The sequence below is a fragment of the Lates calcarifer genome, linkage group LG14 (genome assembly GCF_001640805.2).
Source record: "Lates calcarifer isolate ASB-BC8 linkage group LG14, TLL_Latcal_v3, whole genome shotgun sequence".
Lineage (NCBI taxonomy): Eukaryota > Metazoa > Chordata > Actinopteri > Centropomidae > Lates > Lates calcarifer.
Window position 1 is genome coordinate 12,450,055 of NC_066846.1, and position 24,539 is coordinate 12,474,593.

The 24,539-nt window shown below is 42.8% G+C and overlaps 1 protein-coding gene across 5 annotated transcripts in view; it reads left to right on the forward strand.

The window, feature by feature from the left end:
* The window catches only part of nhsl2 (NHS-like 2), a 131,182-nt gene that overhangs the window by 98,342 nt on the left and 8,301 nt on the right, over positions 1-24,539 (forward strand). For 4 of the 5 annotated variants that reach the window (XM_018703798.2, XM_018703801.2, XM_018703802.2 and 1 more), the window contains exons 3-8: positions 6,877-7,019; positions 10,144-10,393; positions 20,099-20,296; positions 21,548-22,667; positions 22,778-23,942; positions 24,090-24,399. In XM_018703798.2, coding sequence (XP_018559314.1) covers positions 6,877-7,019; positions 10,144-10,393; positions 20,099-20,296; positions 21,548-22,667; positions 22,778-23,942; positions 24,090-24,399 — 3,186 coding nt within the window. The remainder of the gene's footprint in view (positions 1-6,876; positions 7,020-10,143; positions 10,394-20,098; positions 20,297-21,547; positions 22,668-22,777; positions 23,943-24,089; positions 24,400-24,539) is intronic. The other variant, XM_018703800.2, reaches the window with a different exon arrangement.

Below are 24,539 nucleotides of genomic sequence, written 5' to 3' on the forward strand. Positions count from 1 at the left end.
ACTACAGAATCGATTTCCCTCCTAAGAAATTGTTTTAGCTTTGTGCACCGCGCTATAAAAAACATCAGGTATTCGTCCACAAATATTCCTTGGATACCTTACAAGAATTAAAGCCAAAATTTGTGCCTGTACAGAGAGGTCCTGATAATTGGATCAGAACGCTCCTTGCGGTTTCTCATGACCAACATAAACCAGGCCGCTAACCGCTAAAGTCTGTCCTTCTAGGTCACAACCATCCACTCTCATGGTAACAAACACCGGCCCCCTTTTCCCTGTAATGGACTGATCAATTGTGCATGTTAAATCACAAGGACGAAAGACATGACATGAGTAGTGGTGCGTGCCAACACACACATGCACATCCGTGGCGGCGTGCACGCAGAGTACACAGACAAACAAACGCTCCGTCTGCGGTGAAAGAGGGGTATTGTTAATTTCTGTTTTTCCCCTCCTCTTCGTCTTCCTGGAGGGGGAAAGAAAGGGGTGACCCAAATTTGACACGACCGGGGCGCATATTGTCAAGGATGGTTGGGTTTATCTGTGAATGGTTGTACTGTACACTCGCACAACACACACACACAAACACACACAAAGATCCTGATGCACATGTGTGTAGATAGACACATGAGTTGTTCAAAGCTAGCTTATTTGCACGAGTAGCCACATGTGAACAGAGTTTGGTAAACAGTAGTTGAACATACACTTCTGCCCAAGCACATAAACACCTGAATGAGCGATACACACACACACTCACATATAAACACACACAATACACAGGTTAGTGATGCATGAGTGCATGGCCTGCTTGTCTGGACGGAGGAAAGGGGGGTGGGGTATTCTTAGCTGCTGTATGTGTGTGTGTGTGTGTGCATTAGTGGGAGTGACCGGCATACCTTTACACCCCGAACACCAATAGCATCCCTCCTCCCCCCTCCCTCATTTCGCCACCACAGTACCCTGCAGTCATGTAGCTGAGCCGCAGTCAGTGGAGCCTGGCTGCTATCTGAAGCATGGATCTACAACTGTTTACCTTCCCTCTCTTTCCGCTTTAGTTGCTGCTGCCTGTTGGACTCGAATCCTGACGGTCAGCGCACAGAGCATAGAGGCTGTTTCCAAACTTTTAACTCTGAGTGTTTTTAAATTGCTGCCAGGGTATCACTGCACTGTAACTTGGGAGGTATTCAGAAGTATTACGTAAGTAAAACTTGCAATTCTACAGGGGTAAAAATACTTAACTACAAGTCCTGCATGCAGTGTTTTTTTTTTAAAGTGAAAGGAAGTATTATCTGCAACATGTACTAAAGTAGAGGTTTAAGCAGCAGATTGGCTTCTGCTGTGTTATTAAATATGATATTATTGGATTATTTTGACAAATTTATTGCTGTTTTTGGTCAAGAAGGAGCTAATTTTACTTTATTTTGTTTTATCCTGTACCAATCTATCTTATCTTATGAGCTGATCAGATGTTTTGTATCTAAAATATAAGCAATATATCTTGTAATTACAACCGTCAAACAGAATGTAATATTTGAAATTTCAGAAAGCAGAAGTATAAAATGAATTTACTCAGGAGTACTGCAAAATTAGCACTTAATTACAGTACTTGACCACTTAGGTAAACTCCACCAAAGAATATGGTTATTGTTTTCTAATAATTTGTTGCATAAGAGGTTTATTGATTGCATTGGCTTCATTAATGCTCATTAAGTGTAAAACAACATTTAAATTGCCAGGTTGCGATGTAACATTTTGGCTGGTATCCGCCATTAACATAAATTTTTGTCTTCTTTTTATGTACCTCTGTAAAAGAATGGTTTTTAGAAGATGAAAATTTGACAAGGATACAACATGTTATTCAGGTAGCTCCAGTGGTGCTGATGGACATGTCTTTCAGCTTTGGAGAGAACTGGGCTAACTGTTTCCCCTTATTTCCAGTTTTTATGCTAAGCTAAGCTAAGCTAATCACCTCCAGTTATCTTTGCTTCTAACTCCTGGTTAAAAAGAGACTATGTTTCATAAGTATATTTTCCAAAATGTTGAATCCTTTAATTAACCAGAGAGTGCTTAAGTTCTGCTGGAGGAGGACCCCAGAGGTTTTTTCTTGGTAATTGCTTATTACTGATCTTTAAAGTATGCCATCCTAGAGAGTGGCACTTTAGCTTGTTTCATTAATGCTGCAGGAACAAGTTAAGCCTCAACACTTTTGGATGTGAGATTAATCAGAAACATGTTGGGTCCTATTTTTATCCTCCAATCACCCACCTTTCGGTCCTGAGCCAGCTCCGCCAGCATCTACGCCCCTGTAGGTGCTGTTAGTTTCGACAGATTGGTCCTCATTGGCGCTGTGTTGTGTGAATTCCCTTCCTCCTCCTCCTCTTCCATCTTCTTCTTTTCTCTGCCTACTTTGTCTTTTTTGGTCTCCTCTTAACTTTTATTTTTCTGAGTCTTCTCCAGCGTTTCTGCTTCAGCTGCTTCGTCTTTACCTTACCTCTCTTCTTCTCCACCTACGTCGTCTTCTGCTGCCTTTCCTCTGCTCCTCCTTTTCTTCGTCTTCCTCTGCCTTTTCCTAATCATTTTCTGCTTCTTTCTGTGCCCCTCCTTCCTCTTATTGCTGTGTCAGTTCATTACTCATTTCTCTGGATTTTCAGTTTGTCCTCTTTTTACCTTCTACCTCTTCTTTCATGTATTTTTCATCTCTTTTTATTCAATTTACCTTCTTGATTTCTTTTCATCATCCTTATTTCTTTCTCTGCTTCTTGAAAAGTGCTTCTTTTTTCTCTCATCTTCCTCACATACTCCCTCCTTTGCCTCATCTTCACCCACCTGTGCCTCCTCCTCATGTTCTCGGCCTTTTCTTCCTCTGCATCAGAGTCATCTCCACCAGCTTCTCCTTCACTTATTCCATCACTCCTCTTCCTCCTCCTCCTCCTCTCTCTCTCTTCTCCTTCTGTATCAGTCTGTTTACCCCCCGTGTCTTTGGACTTTTGCTGATGCCTCACTTCTTTGGGCTGCTGGAAAGAGTTTTGGCTCCTGCTCGCTGTTTACTATCCGGCTGATCCTGCTGTTTTTGCACGCAGCCGTCAGGCAGTTTTTTAATCAATTATTTTTAACACTGCAAAATAGACAGTTCTCTATCACGAGCACCCGGTGTGTAATATGCCTCTATGAATGCAAATAGCCAGGGACGTACTGTATCCTCTTAAAGCAAGCGCTTACAAAGTGAAATGTCTAATAGTTTCCCAAGGAATTGGCTAGTCCTTAGGACTTCAAACTTTAATTACAAACGGAGGAGTTGTGTTGCAAAGAGAGAATATGATTCGCACCATTGCTCCAACTGTTGATTAGAAAAAATATTTGTGATTTAAATTCAGTGTTGATAAAATGATATTTTAATGTATACATTAAACATCTTATGTAATAGTACATTAGGCTGTCATCTTTTTCCTTCAAGGGACATTAACAACTTTTAAGTTGTGAAAAATCGCCGTAGGTGGTGAGTCACTAATAGTCAAGTCATTAAAAAAATGTGCTTATTTGCTTTCTCGCAGAGAGTTGGGAAGATTGATCCCACCTTCACATGATTCATATGAAGCATCACTTTTAACAACAAAGAAGAAGATGCCATTAATGCTGCAGTCCCTAATGTTAGTAAAGGTCTTTGGTTTCCCTCTAATGAATATTTGTGTAATAATAACACATAAAGTCTGGAGCTGTAATACACATTTAATACATTCAGAGATGGTCGGAGGGTCCACCTGATGGAGGTGGGTAATGAAGCGTGATATTTTTTTTAGAACCTAGCAACCAAAAAGTTGTTCTAGTAAACAATTTCTTAACCATTTAATAGTTTAATTTGGTACAGGTACACACATGGCAGCTGCAGACAGCACAACAGCTAACATGAGTCATGGTGTAGCAAGTGTTTTTGAGTTAGCTGGAGGGTGCATGATGCTCATTGGGATTAATGAGAAAGTTCTCGAGTGGGGACATTAATTCCAACCAGATTAAATTGGTTAGAGTTTGCACATGCAGGAATGCTAGCCCCGGGCAAAGAGAGGGCAGGTTGCTTAGTCAGATCCTCTGCCTTGTTAGGATGCATGTTCCCAAAAACTTTTAACTTTTCTCAAACTTGCATCCAAAACCATCAAGAACCACTGCAGTGTCTTGACCACCCAAGCAGCTAATAGCTTGTCCGAACCTGGTCTTATCCTTTTCCTTTCTCTTTCTGTCTTCCAGGTCTTTGTTTGCTCCCACTCGCTGCTGTTTGTTTATTCTCCACACAAAGTAGAAGAGAATAAAACTTAAATGTCAACGCGTGGTGGAAAATTGTTTTCAGTGTCACCTCGGGGACGCAAAAACAAGGAGCAGCCTACAATGTGTAATCCTCATCTTGTTGCTTCATTGTTACGGTTTCTCTTTAGTTGAAGGATTACATCTCTGGGTGAAGCATAATGTCTGCCATCCTTGAGTTTATAAAACTGCTTTCAAACTGAATAACCTACTAAATGCACACTGGCTGAGCAGAAAAAGACGACACAAATGAGCACACCGCCGTAATCCATCCGTAAGGTTGTGATAGTTTTGTTGTGTGCACAAGCTGTCCTGTGTTTTCTCACAAGTTTAGAGGCATAATTGTGCGAAAAACGACTGAGGTCCTATTGACATTTTCCTCCTGCTGGCGCTTTTAGTGTATCAGAGGGAAAGCTGTCAACAGCAATGATCCCAACCGCCATTAAAAAATCTGCAGAAAATCTGTGGGTGGGTGGACTGCCTACCCTCATATAAAAACACATCATTATCTTTTTGTATTTTGTGGTGTTGCTGCTCCATATTAATTTCTATTCATGAGTCTATATTCATTACTCAAAAACACTCCCACGCTGCCTGAGCTCACTTAAACCAGACACCTGCCAAACTTTCCGGAAACTACCTACACGTTTGAATGTGTTCACCAGGCTTGAGGGCCACCGCAGTTCACTGAGTTTAAAAGCAGATGCCATCACCTTGTAAGTTAAAGTACTTTACCGTATGAATACAAAAGAAAGTCCGGCAGTCACTAAATTGAAGGCAAGATAATTTAGCAGGTCTTCTTTAACCAGACTGAGAAAGAAGCACAGTTTATCAAAGGCCACTTTGTCTCATAAAAGTGAATTTAAACATTTAAACACAACATTTTACCTTAAACATTAGCAAACGCTACACAGAGCAATGTTAGCATTCAGTTTTTGCCATAAAGCAGTTGGGTAGATTTACCATCAAAACCAGCCTGGTCACTGGAATAATGGTTTGTGTATTTTAGTGTTATTTATTGATGCTAATGCTGCGTTCCATTTTCATCGAACATTGGAACTTGGAACTAGGAGTTAACGGCATTCCAGTCGGAAAAACATAGATGCTAACAGAGCCTTTATAGCTGCTCTTTCGGAATATACACAACTTAAAAACAAATACGCACTCTACCTGACAAATACCTCAGTTGTTAACGTTAGATTTTACTATAAAAACTTGAAGTATATTCTCAAAATGGTGTTGAAATTTAACTGAGAAAAAAAGAATCGTTAAGCCATGAACATCAGCCGATTCAAATGTATCCCGGACTAGCCACTGTCATTGCTAACTATTGCTAGCAATACTAGTTGATAACAACAATCTACACGGTATTTAGCTCATACAAACAGCGCAGCAACATGTCCATTGATAAACATTGAACAGTACTATCTGCATGACTGACTTAATGTGGAACAAATAAGACAGAACTGCTGTAAACAGTAAAATTAGCAGAGTATTAGCTACTGTTGGTGTGAGTAGCAGCCATCTTGGATTCTAATGTTAGGGTTGGTGGGGCGACTTCAGGGGTTTTAACTGTTGCACCTTTAATGTATACTTTAAAGATCCCATTTATTAACACATTGGAAGTTACTATTAACCCCTCTTGGGTGGGGGGATGGGGGGTGTTGTTGTTGTTGTCACTAGCCGCCCCTGTGTCGCTAGGCAACCGTATGCCACCACGAAAGAATCCATATTGTGCAGCAAGTTCAACCCAAAACTCTATACCTCACTGACGCTGCAGTTCCTCTAAAGCTGTCAGCGGGATGGTGCTGGGAGTGTGTGTGTGTGTGTGTGTGTGTGAGTTTATGCGAGTGTGTGTTAGAGGGCTTTAGGGATGAGTGGAGAGTGGGGAGAGGGTAGGGAGTGTGTTTTGGGGTGAAGGATTGGCTGAGGGGTTGTGAGGGGGAGTGTGGTTTCTGTGTGTGTGTGTGTGTGTGTGTGTGTGTGTGTGTGTGGTGCAGCAGGAGAAAGACGAGGAGGTGGGGGTTAGGAATCTGTTTACAATGGCCTGAGGGAGAGCCATCTAAGCAGCCAGAGAGGGAGAAACAGTCAGATATCAGGAGGAGGAGTGTGAGGAAAAACTCCAAGACGAGGGGGAGAACGGAGGCAAAGACAGAAGGAGGGATAGAGAAAGAGCTGAAGAGAAGGAATGAATGAAGGTAGAGAAAGCGCCGGAGCTCACGAGAGGATTAAAAAACAAACTTAAGGAGTTCCTTTAAGGATCCAGAGCAGAAGTTGCACCAGGAGTCACAGGAGGGAAACTGCAGGGTGATGCAAAGCTGCAGTTGTACTAGATTTCCTCTATGCAAATAGGATATCTGGTGTGTGAGTATGGGTTGTGTGTTTTTTGTGTGTGTGTGTGTGTGTGTGTGTGCGCATTTGCATGCAGTGTCGTTTTGTGCTGCAGAAAGTTGACGTTAACTTAAAGGCTCTTTCTGTTTTTCTTTCTTTTCTGCTCGTGCTTTCGTTTGCTCTGCGTGTGTGTGTGTGTGTGTGTGTGTGTGTTTTTGTGAATGTGAATGTGTGTGTGTGTCTTTGTGCGTGCAGACTTTGAGGAGCAGTTGTACGACACCAAGCTGACCGGTCAGACATTCCGGCATCCGTCCTCGCAGAGCTCTGACGACACGTCCACCTCGCTCAGCCGATCGCCCATCTCCCTCAACAACAAGAGACCTGACTTCATCTTCCTGGTAAACACACACACACACACACACAGAGAGAGAGAGAGAAGCATATACACACACTCGTGCACGCTCATGTTTACACCTGTCTTATTTGATAATGCTCCTTCACACCAAATGTCATCTCGCTGGTAAACAAACACACACGTGTCCAAGTTTCATATACGATTATTTGGAGCCACACTTCTGTTACAACACACACACACACACACACACAAACAATACATTTCAGTCTCTCTTATTTTACCATAAACCTTTCCCACAGGTAGAATCACACAGAAACACACACTCCTGAAACCATGAGAGCTGACTTCATCTCGCAGCTCAACACACACACACACACACACACACACTCAGAAACCAAACCGTGTCCACCTCACTTATCTTTTCCACTTTTCTCCCAGAACAGCAACAGACCAGACGTCACATTTCCACTAAACTGGCGCTCACTCACTCCATCCCCCTCTCTCCACTCTTTATTTCCCCTCTACAGTTTATTTCTAAACATATTGGACGCTTCCGTTTCCTCCGAGCTCAGCGAACCAGACGTCAGAGTCGCTGTACGTTATGTCACCCTCCTCAAATTAAAGGAGAGTGGTTCGCACACAAATCCATCTCCTTCCCCTCATTTATTAGTTTTTGTCATCCAGCTGCTGTGCGATATCTTACTCAATATCTGCTTCTGATTAAATGTGGCAGGATGATGTATCGCACCATTTGATGTCTCTGCTTTATCTGATGAATCTTTACTGACCTCATGAACGCAGCTGTATTGTCATAATTCATCAAATTCTCATATTTCCTCTTGTGCCAGTAAGTTTTAAAATTGTCACACTTAGAATCACGATTCTCAACTTCTATGACGTCCAAAATCAAATCTGTTATGTTGAGGAAACAACAACAACAACAACAACAAAAAAAGTCGGACACAGCAGCATCAGTCTTGTAGTTCATCTACAAATTACACTCGTTTTGAGTGTAACATTTTGTGAATTCTTCATATGCCATCACTTACTGACAAACATTAGTGGAGTAGAGCACCGAACTCTTTTTACTGAATCCAGAATTGTTTCTGATTCACATCAGAAACTGAGTCCACCTCTCCTGTACCAGATTCAAGCTATGTGTCCACGCAGAAAGGGATTCACAAGAACCAGTGGAAGATAAAAGCTAGTACATGTGCACTGTTTTGATGAGTCCTCTCAGTTCGCACAAAGTTTCCATTCGAGGTGTGAATGCTGCGACTTTGAGAGGAAGTCTTGGTTCCACTAAATCACTGTTTCTGTATCAACCAGGACTGAAACCTTAAGGATTATAACGTGAAGGTCAGAGTGAGATTAATGTCAGCCATGTTTACCGTTGGCTTCTCCTTTATTGAGTAGAGAGTAGTGAGCACTGCAGTAGTGGTATTATTCTTCCCCTCTAGTATCTAACAAATTACTATTTAAGTGTCACTAATAGTGTTTCATCTTATATTTTGTGTTGTGACAAAATGCCTCGTTGCTTTTGTTATCATCCCTTTTATTTTAAGGACTGAAGCCGAATTATCCGCAAACTCTCGTACAGTATGTCCCACCCCCTCGATCAGATTTGTCAGAATTAGTCATCATCCTTTTCACACTCTCAGCAGGTTTCCACAAACAAATGCCAAATGATTTAGTTTCCTCCAGATGGAAATATAATTAATACGTGATAAGGAATCAAAATAGCGAATGGCATTAGCCAGCCCCTGCACATAGACGCACAGAGGTGTTACTGACTGATTTTTCCGCAGGTAAAGAGGATATAAACATGCATTTTAGGGCCTTAGAGAGTATCAATGTGATTGACTTGCTGCTGTATGTTATAAAATATCTAAAATGATCCAAACTGAACCCAATATGTGAAACAGATTCATTCTTTGGAGCTAGTTCTTCTCTATTTTCCCTCCTCTGCCTCTGCTGCTAATAGTTCTCAGGCTGTTTCCCTGAACTGTGTCGTTATGGCAGCTTGATGGACCCCCGCGGTGATTTTACTGCAAGATGGCTGCACACTTCCTGCATATTGACACACCATTCCTTCAGCAAGCTGTTAAACAGCTCTGTTAAGTTAATGCCTCTCTCTCTGTTTGGGCTAATTTCAATTAGAATTTGGCAGATCCCCACGAGATTTGAATTTCTACAACGCGTGCAAGCTCGGGTTCCTCACTTGGATTTCATCAGAGAAGATAGACCTGAAGTGTTTCCTGCATTGCAGCAGCAGCAGCACCCAAAGCGGTTTGGGTTTCAGTGCCTTGCTTAAGGGCGATTTGGCAAGCGATGGCTGATACCTCAGATTTAATACCAGGCAGCTGACAGATGCCAGTTCCCTCCCAGCTGGGATTACACCTTCCCGTTGACGCCAGGGACTAAACCAACAATGTCTCTGCCGCTTGTCAGCCTCTGTCCCTGCCGGCTAATCAGATCTGAGCAGACATTTCCCATATTTCTCGCCTTTTTCTTTTCACTTCCACTTCTTCTGCTTCGTTGCTATGTCTTCCTCATCACCTTTAAGATTTGCTGCTCACATTTCTCTTTCTTGAGCATTAATCCTGTCTAAGTAACAAGACCAGATGTGCACTTTGTTTAATTTTATAACCGTGTCTTCTCCTTTAGCTTCTCTTTCTTCCACTGCTCACTTCTTATCTACTTCACTGTTCCTTCCTCTGACTGGAAGCTTAAAGAGGACTCAGCATTTTATTATGGTTGAACGGCTGTAGATGACCTCCACCGGCTGTCCCGTGTCCTCCACGTTTTCGATTGCTTTGATTTTTTCTTTAATTGAATTTAGACTTTATGTAGGTTTTTAAAGAAAAAAGAAGCCTATTGTCTAATTTTCAAAATGGCTCAGGCTTTCTGTGGAAACAAGAATGTTAAAAGAAGTTGAAAGTATGGCACAGTTTGTAACAAAAGCAGAGATAATTCAATCTGAACAGAGATATCACTGAGAGGAAATCAAGTTAGGAACATGGGGGCGGGGGGGATTCCTGAAATCCATGACAAACTCCTCAGAAAATCACAGCTGTTGTATAATACAACATAAAAGAGACTTTAATTTCCAACAAACAACACAAGATCACCAAGTCTAACTGCTCCTCCCTCTCCTCCTCCTCTAGCCGGCCTCCAAACAGCTCTACGAAGATGAAACCACCTCCTCGGTGTTTGGACTGAGGTCAGTGACTGACCCGTCTCCCTCTCCATCCCCGTCCCCCTGCGGCTCAGATCGCCCCCCTCTGGGCTGGAGCAGTAACAACAGCAGCAGCAGCACCGCCACGTCCGTACACACCGGGCCGCCTGTCGCTGAGAAACCCCGCTGGCACCTGGGGAGACGCACACCGGCTCACTTTATACCACTCGACATCACAGGTACGATACAAGTGGGGTATTTGGAGTATCATGGATGCATTTAAAGGTGCTATATGTGAGTTTTTTTGCTGTTGCTACGTAGCCAACGTTAGCATTAACAGCTACCAAGAGTCATATTGCGTTTACAAGACAAGAAGTTAGAATACGTCCTCTGGGCAGCGCTACAACTTCATCCTCTACTGTTGGACTGAGGGCAGACTGGACACTACAGTGACTCACTATCGGTATTACGAGAAGGGCTAGCTGGTTAGCATGCTAACTTCAGTAGAAGTAGAAGATAGACATAGAAGCAAAAAGAGTGAACATTACTGTTGCTTTCCACCACTGGAGTCAGCTCCTGGTGAGGAAAGGATTGATGTTTGATGCTGCTTGTAAAAAAACAGCTATTAACGCTAACGTATTAATGCTAATGCTAACCTACATATAGAGTCTTTAAGGGTGTAATTGCTGCTCATACTGTCTAACCCTACATCAGATTTCAGCTTAAATTAATTCTGTTCCCTAATGTGCAAAAAGTAGAGACTATCCTGAAAAGAAAAACACCGAGGATGTAACCTTGGTGTTTTCTGTAATAATGGCCACACGTATAAGGCGCTGACATAAATGTACCTTTTTGAGGTGATGGAGTCGTTTTCCAAGTCTTATTTTTTGTGTTTTGCCCTTTATGTAAAGATCTCTGTAAGGGAGAGACAGGAAAGGTGATAATATGCAGCAGATTCAAACACAGTGCAGTGGTGTTATATGCATCCAAGCCAACTGGGCCTCCAGGATGTTTTTGTGGAAACAGAGTTGTTGAGGTTTCACCGCACGAAAATTTCGGACAAAATCAGTATACACAGCATAATATTTCCTAGATCTTCACTCAGAAGTTTTTGGACTGGCACTACTACAGACTCTCTGGGAATTCATGAATGTTTCATCGCCTGGACCAGACTGGTCCTGAGCCATCAAAGTGCTGAAAGAGTTTGCTGTATTTAAATGGGTACATGTAAACAGAGGCGGCTGGCATCCAGCCTATGAAGTGGTGGTGATTATACAATCAAAGTGCAAGATGCTCATATGCTACATCGGTCTTGTCAGTAATATTTTGGAAGCGATTAGCTGATTGATTGATTGATTGAAGAAGAACAAGAATTTGATAACATACTCTGGTTCTAGCCTCTTATATGTGAGTATTAGTTTTCTTTTTCTCTGTTTTATATCATTGCACATTAAACATCTTTAGGTTTTTTTGGTTGTTGGTTGGAAACAAACAGTTTGAAGACATCGCCTCGGGCTGTAGAAACTTATGATGGGAATTTTCCACCATTGTCAGACAAAGCAATTAATTAGTCATAAAAAATAAATCCAGTCAATGGTGGAATTGTTGTTGTTGTACAAAAGGTGACATGATCAGTAAGGGAGTAGGAGAGAAAGGGGTTGGATCGAGGTTAATTATAGTGGGTTGACGGGGGGGGAAGGTGAGGTTGCCTTCAGGCTTTACTTGGTTTTATTAGAATTTATGGCCTCAATATGAAATTTCACTGACAAATAATCCAAAATTAAATGGATTATCCCCCAAGATGAGATCCTACTGGAAATTAATCACCATTTAGCTGCTGTTAAATCGCTCCTGTTGCCTGACGCAGCTCTGACAGTAAACTGAACTGTAGATTGAGTATATGGTTAAACTGAGTCTCTTTTTTTCCCTCAGTAATAAAAGAGAAACGCTGGTGACTTTGTTCTGAACACTTCACACCTCAGACGCTGAAAACATTTTCCTTCAGCGACACTCTTTTGTTCTCAAGGGAGCTGGTTTTTCCTCTGAGAATCAGCTGTAAAAAGTGAGAGTCATGGGAAATTAGACTGAAGGGAAAAGCAAAATAAATGTGACTTTTTGTCTTTTTGGAGGTCACATCAGTAAAATTTGACTCTGAATTGATACAATAGTTGTAGAAGAAAAAAAAAACTTTGACTTTTGCAGTAATCCAGGCAGTTGATCATTCTGTACACCCTCATTCTTCAGGGTTTGTTGCAGTAAATGTGATTTTGACAGTATCTCTTAAATCAGAATTCACCTCCTAATTGCTAAAAATGGTCCCAGTGTTAGCTTGTATGTGTCGGCATGTCTCTAAAGTTTTGTAATATGGTTAGAGGAGCAGGTAGTAGACTGAGTTTTGAGGATGTTTATAGTGAAAACTGCAGCCCTCCACTTGATCTGATCATGTAGTTAAGGCTTAAACTGGACCAATCAAAGCTGTAGAAATTGGCCGGTTCAGACTGAAATATCTCAACAAAAAAGGGATGTATTACCATTAAAGTTCATGTTTTTCACAGAATGAAATGTAATTACTTTGAGAATCCCTTGAAAACCACTAATTATTGCCTGCATTACCTTGAGTTTCAGAAAGTAAAACTATCTTTGTTAAGGTCAAAGCAGAGAATTAGGCAGGTGTGATTTTTGTTAATTAAAAAACAAAGTCAGGGTTCAGATATTATCCCTGATTTGAACCTTCCCAGGTGCTAGTTTGCACTAGTCCTTTCTTAAACTCATTTTTTACTTTTTAGCTGTAAGAAAAAAAGAAAAAACAAACATCAAATCTCATCTTCTCCCTCAGGAGATTCTCACATTAATCCATTTTGAATGAGTGTATACAGAAACATGGTGGAGGGTGTGTACAGATGAAGCATCGCTAGAGGTAGGATCAATCATTTCCAAGATAAAAAGGACACGTACTGCAATTATTACACACCAAGATGATCTGTGGCGTGAACTGACAAAGTGAAGAAATGCACAATTTAATCAAAACAGTAAGGAACAGTATTCGAGCAGGAAAGCTTCACCGTTTTATTCTCTGCATACAGGTTCCCTTGTTGCTCGAACAGTTTGCATATTCATGCCAGAAGTCATAACTCACAGGTTACACTGCATGATGTAGACATGCTGTGCTTTAACACACACACACACACACACACACACAAATACACAGACTCCCACTTGACATGAGTTTGAGCTTTAAGGGGGAAAAAAACCACACAGCAGAAACAAGATCTGACGTCGAGAACATTTTCTTCTTATAATCACATTCGCTATCGCCCTCGCCCATCTCTGGCAGTCAGCTTTGCTTGTGTGCGTGGTCTTTGTGTGTGTGTGTGTGTGTGTGTGTGTGTGTGTGTGTGTGTGCCGTCAGAGCTGTTAGTATGCTGTGGTCATCCTCAGCAACATCGTTCTGACACTCCTGCTTCCACTCGTCTCAACCAAGCCTCCCCCTTGTTTACTTTGTCTGTGTGTGTGTGTGTGTGTGTGTGTGTGTGTGTGTGTGTGTGTGTGTGTGGTCCTCCTGGTTTTTGGCATAGCAACTGCTTCGTCACTGGGTGCCTCTCCCCTCCTTCTTCCTCACGCATATCCATTTATAGTTAAATATCTCTCTGTCTCTTTCTGTCTCTTCTTTCTCCTCGTCTCTCCCCCGTCTGTCTGTCTTCCTCCCTCTACCTCTCTCGCCCTCCTCACCCACTGTGTAGAGGAGTAGAAGGTCAGGTATAATGATTCCTGCCTGTGGTGTTGCACTTGGTGGGTATTCCTGTCTTTTAGAAAGACATAGGAAGAGAGACAGGAAGAAAAAACAAAGATCAAAACCAAAACACTCTCTTCGAACGATCACAATCTCACATTACACGACACAGGAAGACGTGATTGTGTCATGTGACTCTTTTGGTCAAATCATGATCAAGTGATAACACCTGTGGTAAAAGTTAGGGTAGTTTAATTAGCTCAAGATGAATAATAACTCTGAGATCGCAGACCCTCTGGGCACTTTCAAATCAGCAGTGTGGGTCTGAACCGAACCACGAATCTTAAGAATCATTACACACACGTACATGATTGGTTTAAGCTCTAGAAAAGGTTTAGTAAACAGTTTTTTAGCAAACACTACCCAAACAGGAGGAAAAGATGCTTTTGTTCTGGACTATTTTCAGCTGTGGATGAATACACATTTGTTGTTTTACAGCAGCCGGTTGTCGAGTGAATTTAAACTACTGTGGCCTTGTTAATGGTAATGACTCACCATGTAATTGTAGAAAGAATTACACAGAAAATACTTGTTGCAAGAATGAATTCATTGTTGAGTTTGTTCTTTTCAAAAAACCCCCCAACATCACTAGACTTATCCAGCTTGTTACCCTGACACCCAGTCTGTCATCCCTCTGCTTCTCTTTCACTCACGCCTCTTACTCTGTAAACCATCGTACAGGTAGCTTGCAGCCAGCTTGCTGTTGCCATGGTAACTTGCCACTCTTCCTCTCTCCTCCCTTAAAAAAAAAAAAAAGTGGGAAAAAAAAGCAGCAGCGAAGGAAAAAGAGAGGAAGTGCATGTGAGTGAAACTGAAGCCTGGAAGGAGAGAATAGCAAAGAGGCGACGAGGAAGACGGAAGAAAGAGAGAAAATGCAGTTTGAGGAAAGACAGGAGGAGGAGGAGAGAAAAGGAGGATGGAGGGATACAGGATGAAAGAATAATGAATGAAGGATAATGAGAGAACATTTTGTCACAGCTCCCTCCTCCCAATCTCCTTCCTCCTCCTCCTCCTCCTCCTCCTGTGTCGCTCCGTCCCTGCACATCTCACTCCGGCAATTTTCATGAATGGCTGAACTACTGTAAGCAGAGAAAATGTGAATGCAGACAGACAGGCTGAAGGCAGACTGACAGACAGACTGACAGGGTAAGAAATTAATCAATCTGTATTTTTTTGATTTGATTCCAGAGATATTTTAGTTACTTTGGAGAAGGAATTACATTTAATTATATATTTTATTTTTAACTTTACAGGCATGTAATTACACCACTTAATGAGTCCCTGTTGATTGCTCATCTTGTGTAAACCAGTCCTCGATATAATTGCAGGAAGACGGTGTCACCAAGTGGGTTTCTTGTGAATGTAGAGCTTCATAGTCGTAAACTGAAATATAAGCAAGCACAGCTTGTGCAGGAGTTACTTTTTAGTTAAACCTAAATTTTGTCCATGATTTGAAACAAGAAAAAGTAAAGAATAAGCAGACAGCAAGTAAAGAGCTTGCAAATGTTGTCACTTAGAGCAAAACAAAAAAAAAGAAGGAAAGAATGTCAGACAATAAACGAGGCGTTTTGTGAATGCACTTCTGAATATAGTGTGCTGAGAGTCAGCGAGCGAGGCAGACAACTCATGAATGTCGAGTTCAGCAGAGAGACAGACAGGCATTCATGCTGCTGAGCTGCAGACGGTCTAATCCTCTCAGTTTACCTTGAACGCCTCAAGCTACCAAGAATCTGACGGGGGGCGGAACTTTTCAGAACTGGGGCAAATCCTGTTTGAAGCCATGACGTTGCCATTTAAATCCTTCTCTAATTGGATCCAGGTCAAACAATAAGCTAAAAATTTTGATCTCGAGTCGTTGTTGGTTCGACTGCCTGCATTTACTCAAAGACATTCTCATTTATGTTGGCTTAAAGGTGCTATATGTAAGCTTTGCTTTTCGCTACATAGCCAGCGTCTAGACGAAACATTGAGAGTTCAGCATCAAACTTCATCCCCTTACTCACTAAGAGCTGTCTCTAATGTCTTGTGTCCAGTTCTCTCACTTCTTTTCTTCTACTTATATTAGCATGCTAACCAATAGCGTATCACTGTAGTCTCCAGACTACCCTGAAGAACTAGTGCTGCTCAGCTTGTATTGTAATCCCAGTGATGCCAGAAGCTCTTGGTAAACGCTGCTGCCAGGAAGGAACCATGTTCAGCGGCATAGAAAACCCCTTCAAAATTTCATTCTTGATCTTGGACAGTCTCTGCTCAAGATCCACTTACTTGCTTGCTCAGGAGCTTTAGACCGCATCACACAGCCTTCCTCAACATCGTACAGCATCTGTCAACTGCTGGATCCAAGGTCAAAAGTGTTTTATTTATTCATTTAGGATAGGAAAGGCAGGATTTTTCCTGGCATTTTTCTGGCTGCAAATTTTAATCATAATTAATTAACCACTAGGTTTGAAGGTTACACAGTGTTTTGACATATTTTTTCTGTGTGTAAAAACAGGCTTGACGTGGAAAACCAAGTACTGATCTTGTTACAGATGTGTTTTAGGTCAGGGTCTCCAACCCATCCACTTCCATAATGAAAAAAGCTGCCTGAACACTCGCAGCAGGCAGGAAAGCAGTGAAGCCAGGGCCACATTGAAGAGACATTATGATGAATGAATCATCATCTTGTCTCTCTGGTGAAGGCTGCTGATAGTTGAAATAGTGTCCATTATTTATGGCTGCAGGAGGAACACAAAGACTCTCATCCTCTGAGTCGCAGCTCGATCTGAGACGAGGCTGATCGAGAATGAGGACAGTGTTCTGAAAGAAAGACAGACAGGTAGTAAATGTGACCATATGCATGTGTGAATCTAATGGGTTTGCTGCACAAGACTGTAGTCATATTTAGCCCTGCTCAATGGCTGAGTCATATCTTAGCTGTAGATGCTTCAGCCCAAACACTCTTACTTATTCATGCACAGAGGGGAATGGCCACTGAATGGCACTCAGTGAATGAGCTAAACAGACAAATCGTCGGAGAAATAGACACAGGATGAATGACTGGTGCAGAGATAAATAAATAAAAAAGACAGGTGGAAAAAACAGAGGTATTCACTGAGTGAAACAGACAGACAGAGACCAGAAAAGATTTTTTTCCTCTTATAAAATAAAACAGCCGTGATTCATCAACCAGGGTCGACAGGTTCTCAGCTAAATCTGTGATTTAATTGCTATCTAGTCAGGAAGTTAGAGTTCTGGCTTCCAAATTTCATTCTCTGCAAAAACACACCACCTGTTGGAGTGTCAAAACACTCCCAACCCTCCTAATATCGATCATTAACTTGGTGATTTGCTGTTTAAAAGATTTCTACATGTCTAAATTAAAACTAAAGTGTGGAGTGTTAAGCAGGTTCTGACTACATTTTGAAATATAATCAGCTTTCCAGCCAAATTTAGGCCCATGGATCCAAGGGACCAGAGCCTCTCTTTGAAGTAACTGAACATTTCTTGTTGGAAAGTCAATGAGATAAGATGCAAAATGGCTACAGAGAGTCACAAAACGGTTACAAAGTGATGCAAAACAACCACATAAAAACATAAAATGATGACAAAAAGATGTGATGTGGCCACAAAGAGGTCCACAAATCGAAGCAAAACAGTTATTAAGAGACATTAATATATGCCAAATGAGCACAAAACACCTACAAAGAGACACAGAATACAAACAAATGAACCCTTTTCTATTTATTTCACTGAATTCTGACCTTTCAGCTGCATAAGCAACGGCAAAACAAAATTAGATTTGTTCTGTAACAAAACTCAACATTTTGTCTCTCAAACTTTGTGTCTCAGAGCATCGTTCTGAAAATACAGCCCTAAAGCTGCATCATTTAGCTTAATGAGTTGTTTTTTCTCTGCAAATGTTCTGTTGCAGGGAATATAATCATTTCTCATCTATCTGCTATTAGCTTGCTCTTTGGTCTCCTCAAACATTTGTAATGCTGTGTTGTTCGGCACTTGGATGTATAATTAATACACGCCACTGCAACAGGGACACAACTAGAGACAAAGTGGAAGGAGGGCGGGGTGGAGTCATCTGTGACTGTAAAGCTCTTAAGAAGCAGCAAAAAGAGAGACAAGGAAACAGAGATGCAGACAGGTAGACAGACGGATGCTGAACGCCTGTGTACTTATGGGACTTTATGTTTTCTACACTGTTTGTCTTTGGTTTTCAGTTTGTCACATTGGTTTATAGTCTGCAAAAGAAGCAGTTATTGGATTTGACAACACAATGCTTGATTCATGAGGAAACAAAAAGCAGGAGCTCTCTTATATCGAGTGCTTACCATCGTCAGCGGCTGTACAATAAATACTGTGTTGTTCTTTTAACTCGGTTTGTTTTGGCACTGGTTGTGTAATGCTGGTACACTTTTTTGGGGGGCTGGGGGCAATTCAACTTCATCTGATTCATTTTATGTTTTGACTCATCGATTTTTGTGTGTGTTGGTGTTATCCATCCGGCTGATTTAACATCCCAGTCTTCACAACAGAACTCTGTCGTAGGAGATAAATTCAAGCAGCAGACTGCATCCGTTATGACTGTGGGTATAAAACATGGCTGATGGCTTAATAGCAGCCTGACTGAGTTATGCAGATGGGTGAGAGACCGCACTGCATGTCATTGAGGTAATCAAGTGGGTACCTGCTGCCTCCGATGACTCACTGGATTACTGTCTGCCCAGACAAGACATCAGAAGGACAGCAAGTACAACAGAACAGCAGGTTTCTCAGCAGCATCTGCTGTAAGTCACTCAGGATTAAAACATGACGGCAGGAAATGTAAAACACAAACATGAAGGTTTATGGTGACAGTATAAAAGAGAAAGCCAGGCTGTTCAAGCATGTAGCTGCTTCAGTTGAATGTACTCTTCAGCTGAGGTGAACTCTCGTTAGTGAGTGTTGTTTTTGCCACTTGACAAAACCTTGACTTAAACAAACTTCAGGAAAATTGTGACAGGAAATCCAGAAGTAATTAAGTGTAGTGTCAGTGAAATGCTCACATTCACCAGCCATCCTGATGGTTTACACCAGGCGTCTCAATCTTTCATTATCTGTGGAGTGCAAATTGGAATTGTGCTGAAATTACCACGCAAGCCACCTTAGTAGACTTAATTTCACCCCTCCGGACTTATTAGCAACCGCCCTTAATTTGTTCTTTCTGGCTTTGCCCCCCGGCTATTATTCGAGAATTACTTTAACAATGTAAGAATTTGTGGATAAGCGGCTCTGTGACAGAGTGGGAAAGTAAAAGTGACAGAGAATATGGAGATTAGCAGAAATTCACACTAGAGGAGTTAAAACAACATTGTGCAGCTAATCTACCTTAAAATAACAGCTTCACAATAATTTTTGACGTATTACTGATATGCATAATGCTAGCGTAATGTTTTAACGCATTACGTATTCTTTCTTCCATTTATGAACCTCTTTGACAAATTTTGTTGATTGATAAGGTTTGTTTTCTGTACACAAGCCCTGTAATTACTACTTCTGGCCACAGAGGGCGCTGTTATGCTGCTCAGCATGTATTCTTTTTTATATTACATTTGTCTTTTTTATATATTTCATATTTATCTTTAGTTATGTTTTGAGTTTAGTTGAGATATGTTTGCGTCAGGGCAAAATGTAGGAGAAAAGATCTTTCTTAAAGAACTTTTGCCAAAACTTCAAGTGGACAGTTTTGCAAGACTCATCTGTTTATTCACAGGAAATTCATTATTAACACACATTCTTATGTAAAGTTAGCAAATTTTGCCACCATGCTTAGCAATGTGACAATTACATTGCTGAATGTTACTTAAATGAACCTCTATTTATGTTTGTTCTGCATTAAAATTACATTTTAACTTGAGTTAGACAAATTGAGTAAATACGTTGGGCAGCTGTGAGTTGAAAACGCTGTGCCCCTTTTAAGAACGACTTCAAATCAGACAATGCTCACAAAATCAAATTTTTCTCTACACATCTCTATCTATCAAGCATTATAATCTAATAGTTTATTGCTGTGTCAGCAACATGATTGGATTTAGTGTTTCATTAAATTTACTGCGTGTCAAGTAAAATTAGTCTTCCCTTCCTCTTTGCTGACCTCCCTATTTTCGTCCTTCTCCTCCAGGTGAAGGAGGAGGAGGAGGAGGAGGAGGGGGGAAATTCCACGGTGTCGACCTCCTTCAGCACTCCCCGTCCCCGTCCCCCTCTCCAGGGGACCCCTTCCCCCACCAGCCCCATTCCCTGGAGCCTATCACAGACACCCCCCACCAGATTCTCCCCCTGAGGAAGACACACTCCGACCTCGACACAACCTTACCTGCAGGTGTGTGTGACCATTAAGGGAAGCTCCCACCCTCCTCCGATGCTGTGGATTTTTTTCTTCTTCAGTTCCTTTTTTCTTGTGTTCCCGCGGTGCAGATCTCGTTACTGCTCACATAAGCTGTGTACCGCCTTCAGAGAGAAACAGAACAGAGGCAAAAGAAGGGAGCAAGTCACCTCAAAATGAAATTTCTCTTCTCATTAGCTGAAACTCTGGTGGCGTTCTTAGAAACCTTGAACTTTTGCTGGCTGCAGAGACAGATTGATTTATTGCAGTAGGAGTTTGGAGGATTTTGATGGAGATCATTTTGTACTTTTTGTTGGCGCTGTAAGTTTTTCCCACTCTTTTGATAACTTTGTAGAAGGCAGTGATGCTCCAACAGCTAACTCTTTTGTACATTCCTACAATTTTAAATCAACTTTTTAGTGTCACCGAGGTGAAAAGATCACATATTTCATTTTATTTTGGGATGAATTATTCATTTTACTTCTTGTTTTTGTGTCAGATCCCATTAATATAGCTTGGTTAGATTACATTGGATATGGTCATACTCCTATATTAAAAGGGGTCACTCTGGCACTACACCTTAATCATTTCTTTCGCTCTCCTTTTCACCCACTAAATTTAAGACCAACAAAAAAACTCCACAGAGATTTTTGTAGGGTCAATCATTCCTTTCCCCCTGTATTTGCAATAACCTGTTTTGCTCAGTGAAGGACAGTGTTGCCGGCAGCCAGGATCTTTTCATGCCTAATTGGTTTATTCATTGCAACAGAGATACTCAGTCGCAGGGTAGGAAGGGTTCAAGTAAACAGTTTAGAGTAAGACCTTAACTGCAGAAAGGTGAGAAAAAGCAGAACATCTAAACTAAAACTGCATGGGCTTTTATTTTTTAAATTTGTTCCATTCCCACAAACTTTGTAAAGATTTTATAACCGTATTTTGAATTGTAATTCATTCCAGACAGGATGAAAACCTGTCTTGTTTCTGGAGATTTTTAGTCACAAAATAGTGCATAATCTGTGAAGTTATGAACTCCCTCACATTGTAAGTATAAATTCTATTAAAATAAGCTTTGGACATGCTACAGCCATGCTTGCAGCTCTGTGAGGCTGTAATTGTTGTAATTGTGTGTCTGGTAGTCAGAGTAGTTTTTGAAATGGGCAGCTAGAGATGGATAGGAGCTGAGGAGCTTTTAATGTGAGGATTCATTGTTTCATGTCAGCTCCTTCTCTCCACCTCTTACCTTCACAGATAATACTTTAGAGCAGCGTGCCCCCATCCGACTTCACCCAGGCATTATGGACCACTCTGGGCTGCTGTGTTCAAACACACCCTCCGCCTCCTGGAACGGACCTAAGGGCTCCACCTTTTCTCCCGGAGCGTGGAACGAGCCTTACAATTACAGCATGAACAAGGGCCCAGCAGTTCCTCCCAAACAGCACAGCATTATCGGTAATGCAGGAGGTGGCTCGCAGGACGGGGTGATGTTGGTGAGCTCGGGACAGTCGGTGAGCTCGCATTCCAGTTCTTTCACATCTGTGACAGACGCTTCGGGGAGAGGAGGGAATATCATGCCGGGGATTTCGCTGGCAGCGGCGATGATGGGGAAGCGGAGCGAGACGGAAGGAGCTGCGGCAGATGGAGGGAGAGGAGGAGGAGGAGGGGGAGCTGGAGAGGCAGGGAGAGGGAGGGAGAGGTCAGCACGTTCCATAGCAGCACAGAACGCCTTCAAGTTCAGGGAGCGTTCGCTTTCCACGCCCACGGATTCTGGTTCCTTCTGCTTTACAGAAGGTGGTATAGGTCAGCCAGATGGGAACATCATGTCCACAGGGAACGGGAATGCTTTGATGATATCAGACCATCAACAACAGCATCACCACTTCCTAGGTTCGGGTGAGAACTATGCCCTTCTCTACCCTCGAGGGAGCTCTGAAGACAGCACCAGTACCGCCGATACAATCTCCGTCACAGCTTCGGACTACAGCACCGATGGCCGGTTGCGCCTACGCTCCCGCTCCATCTCACTTAAGAAATCCAAGCGCAAGCCACCGCCTCCTGTGAGGAGTGTCTCTCTAATGAAGAACCTTGGAGAAGCCGAGGGAAGAATCCACCATGAAGGCGGCCTTTACCGGGACGGCCGGCCAAAGAGCCTGCACATCCCCAGGGACCACTTCCCAGATTTCCAGCCTGATTTTCTCCTGCCCAACTCGTCCAGCTCCTCTAAACCCAATGTCAGTGAAAGGGAGCTGAGCCACGGAGGCAGTGATGGACCTCCAAGCCTGGAGGTTCAGGCACCAGAGAGGGAGGGAGAGACAGAGCTGACCTTTCCCACTCACTGGCAGTTGGGGGAGTGGAAGAATGACCCCTACAGGTAGAAAATAAAACTACACTCTATGTTAACAGCAAATATTTCCCCTTAAGTATACTTGAGGTTTGTTAAGTAAAGACTAGAAATGCATTCTCTTTTATTCTCTTCTCCAGGTCTCTATCAGGCTCCAGCACAGCAACGGGCACCACAGTGATTGAATGTATGAAAGTCAGAGGCAGCTCCGAGTCCCTCCTTGACTCTCCCTCCACCTCTAGAGCCACCTCGCCCTCACAGCTCTCCATGGAAACTGATGCCAAGGCATCATCACCCTTCAAACCCCCAGGACTTATGTCCCCATCAAGTGGCTATTCTAGCCAATCAGAGACTCCCACCCCAACTGTTCCACTCAGTCAATTGGCAGGTCAGGGGACAGTAGGGACACTAGGGTGTAAGATGCGTCCGAAGATCCCAGAAAGGAAATCATCGCTACCATCGCCCAAGGACCCGGCTGCGAGGTCTAGATTGTCCTTTGAGATGCCTGGGAATGCACATCTGGAGCTGTCATCAATCAAGCCAAAGCAAAAGGCCAGCAGACGGCACTCAGACACCTCGACAGCAGCAAAACCAGGAAAAATCAGCCCCAGCTCTTCACAGGCATTGCCTATGGTTACCCAGAATGAGCTGAAGACTGTACGGCTTCGCTCAGTCTCTCGTGGTGACCTTGAGGACTGTCCCGATGGTGCCTCTGACACCATTGAAGAAGAACAGCAAGGCCGAGATCTAGGTGAAGTCCCCAGCCCTCCGCCTACTCTACCGAAACCCAAACCACCTGTTGCTGTCAAGCCCCCCTTGCCCAAGCGGCCCATAAACCTTCTCCTCAAGTCTCCCTCCCCCTCCTCAACATCCCCTCTTGCCCTCGACTCACCTCCTGCCTCCCCAGTGGACCGGCCTGTGCCCCTGGGCAACATCTACAAAGTCATGAAAAAACCCAAACCCAAAAAGCCTCCGCCGCAAACCTCAACAAGTCCTTCTGTTCTCCCCGATTCAAATTCTACCAACGCCCCACAAACTGCCTATGATCATCAATTCCTCCCCCATTCCCAGTCCCTCTTTGACCTCCCGCCTCTCCCAGACCCCCAGCCTCTCCTGGAAGACCCAGCGTTAGAGCCTGAATTTGAGGCTGACTCAGAAGTTCGGCTCGGGCCCGTGGACGGTGGCTCACTCCCCTCTCCCTGCAGTAACCAGGAGGCCCCAGAGCTTCAGGACAAGAGCAAGACACTCCCATCAAGGATGACCATCTCCTGTCTGGCAGAGCTGTCAGACAAAAAGAAACCCAAGGTGAGGAAGAGTCCTGGTGCCAAATAATGTAGAAGTACAGTTTATGGAGGTAGAGATTGTCATAGTCACTGTCCTCATTTTAAGTAATCATACTCAGAATTATTGCCGTACAGAGTTGATTTTAAAAATGTCGTCATCCCTCTTAAGGTTCCACCTCCAGTCCCCAAGAAGCCAAATGTTCTGCTTCTTCCCACGTCGGTCCACTCCTCCACTAATGGCAGCACAGATCGGCAGACGCCGCAGACTGACAGCCCCGTGGACCTTCGGTCTCCTGTCGGAGTGTTCCCACCAGATGATATTCCCAGTGCTCCTACTGTTCCAGATATGCCAGAACAAGATGAGAATCACATGGGAACAGACGAGGAGAGTTCAAAAGAGTCGTCACTTCAGTCATCTCTGAAGGACTCCTCCCTCACAGAGCTGGAAGGGAAGATGGCCAACGCTCAGATTGGGGCAGGTATGCTTATGGAAAAGACTTAAAATTAGAAATCAAGTATAATCCTTTGTCTGCATCACAAATGACTTGCATTGTTAGAAAGAGACTTTCAGTTAATCTGTGTGCCCTTCTACACCTATTCTGTACAGGCCTATGCTCTG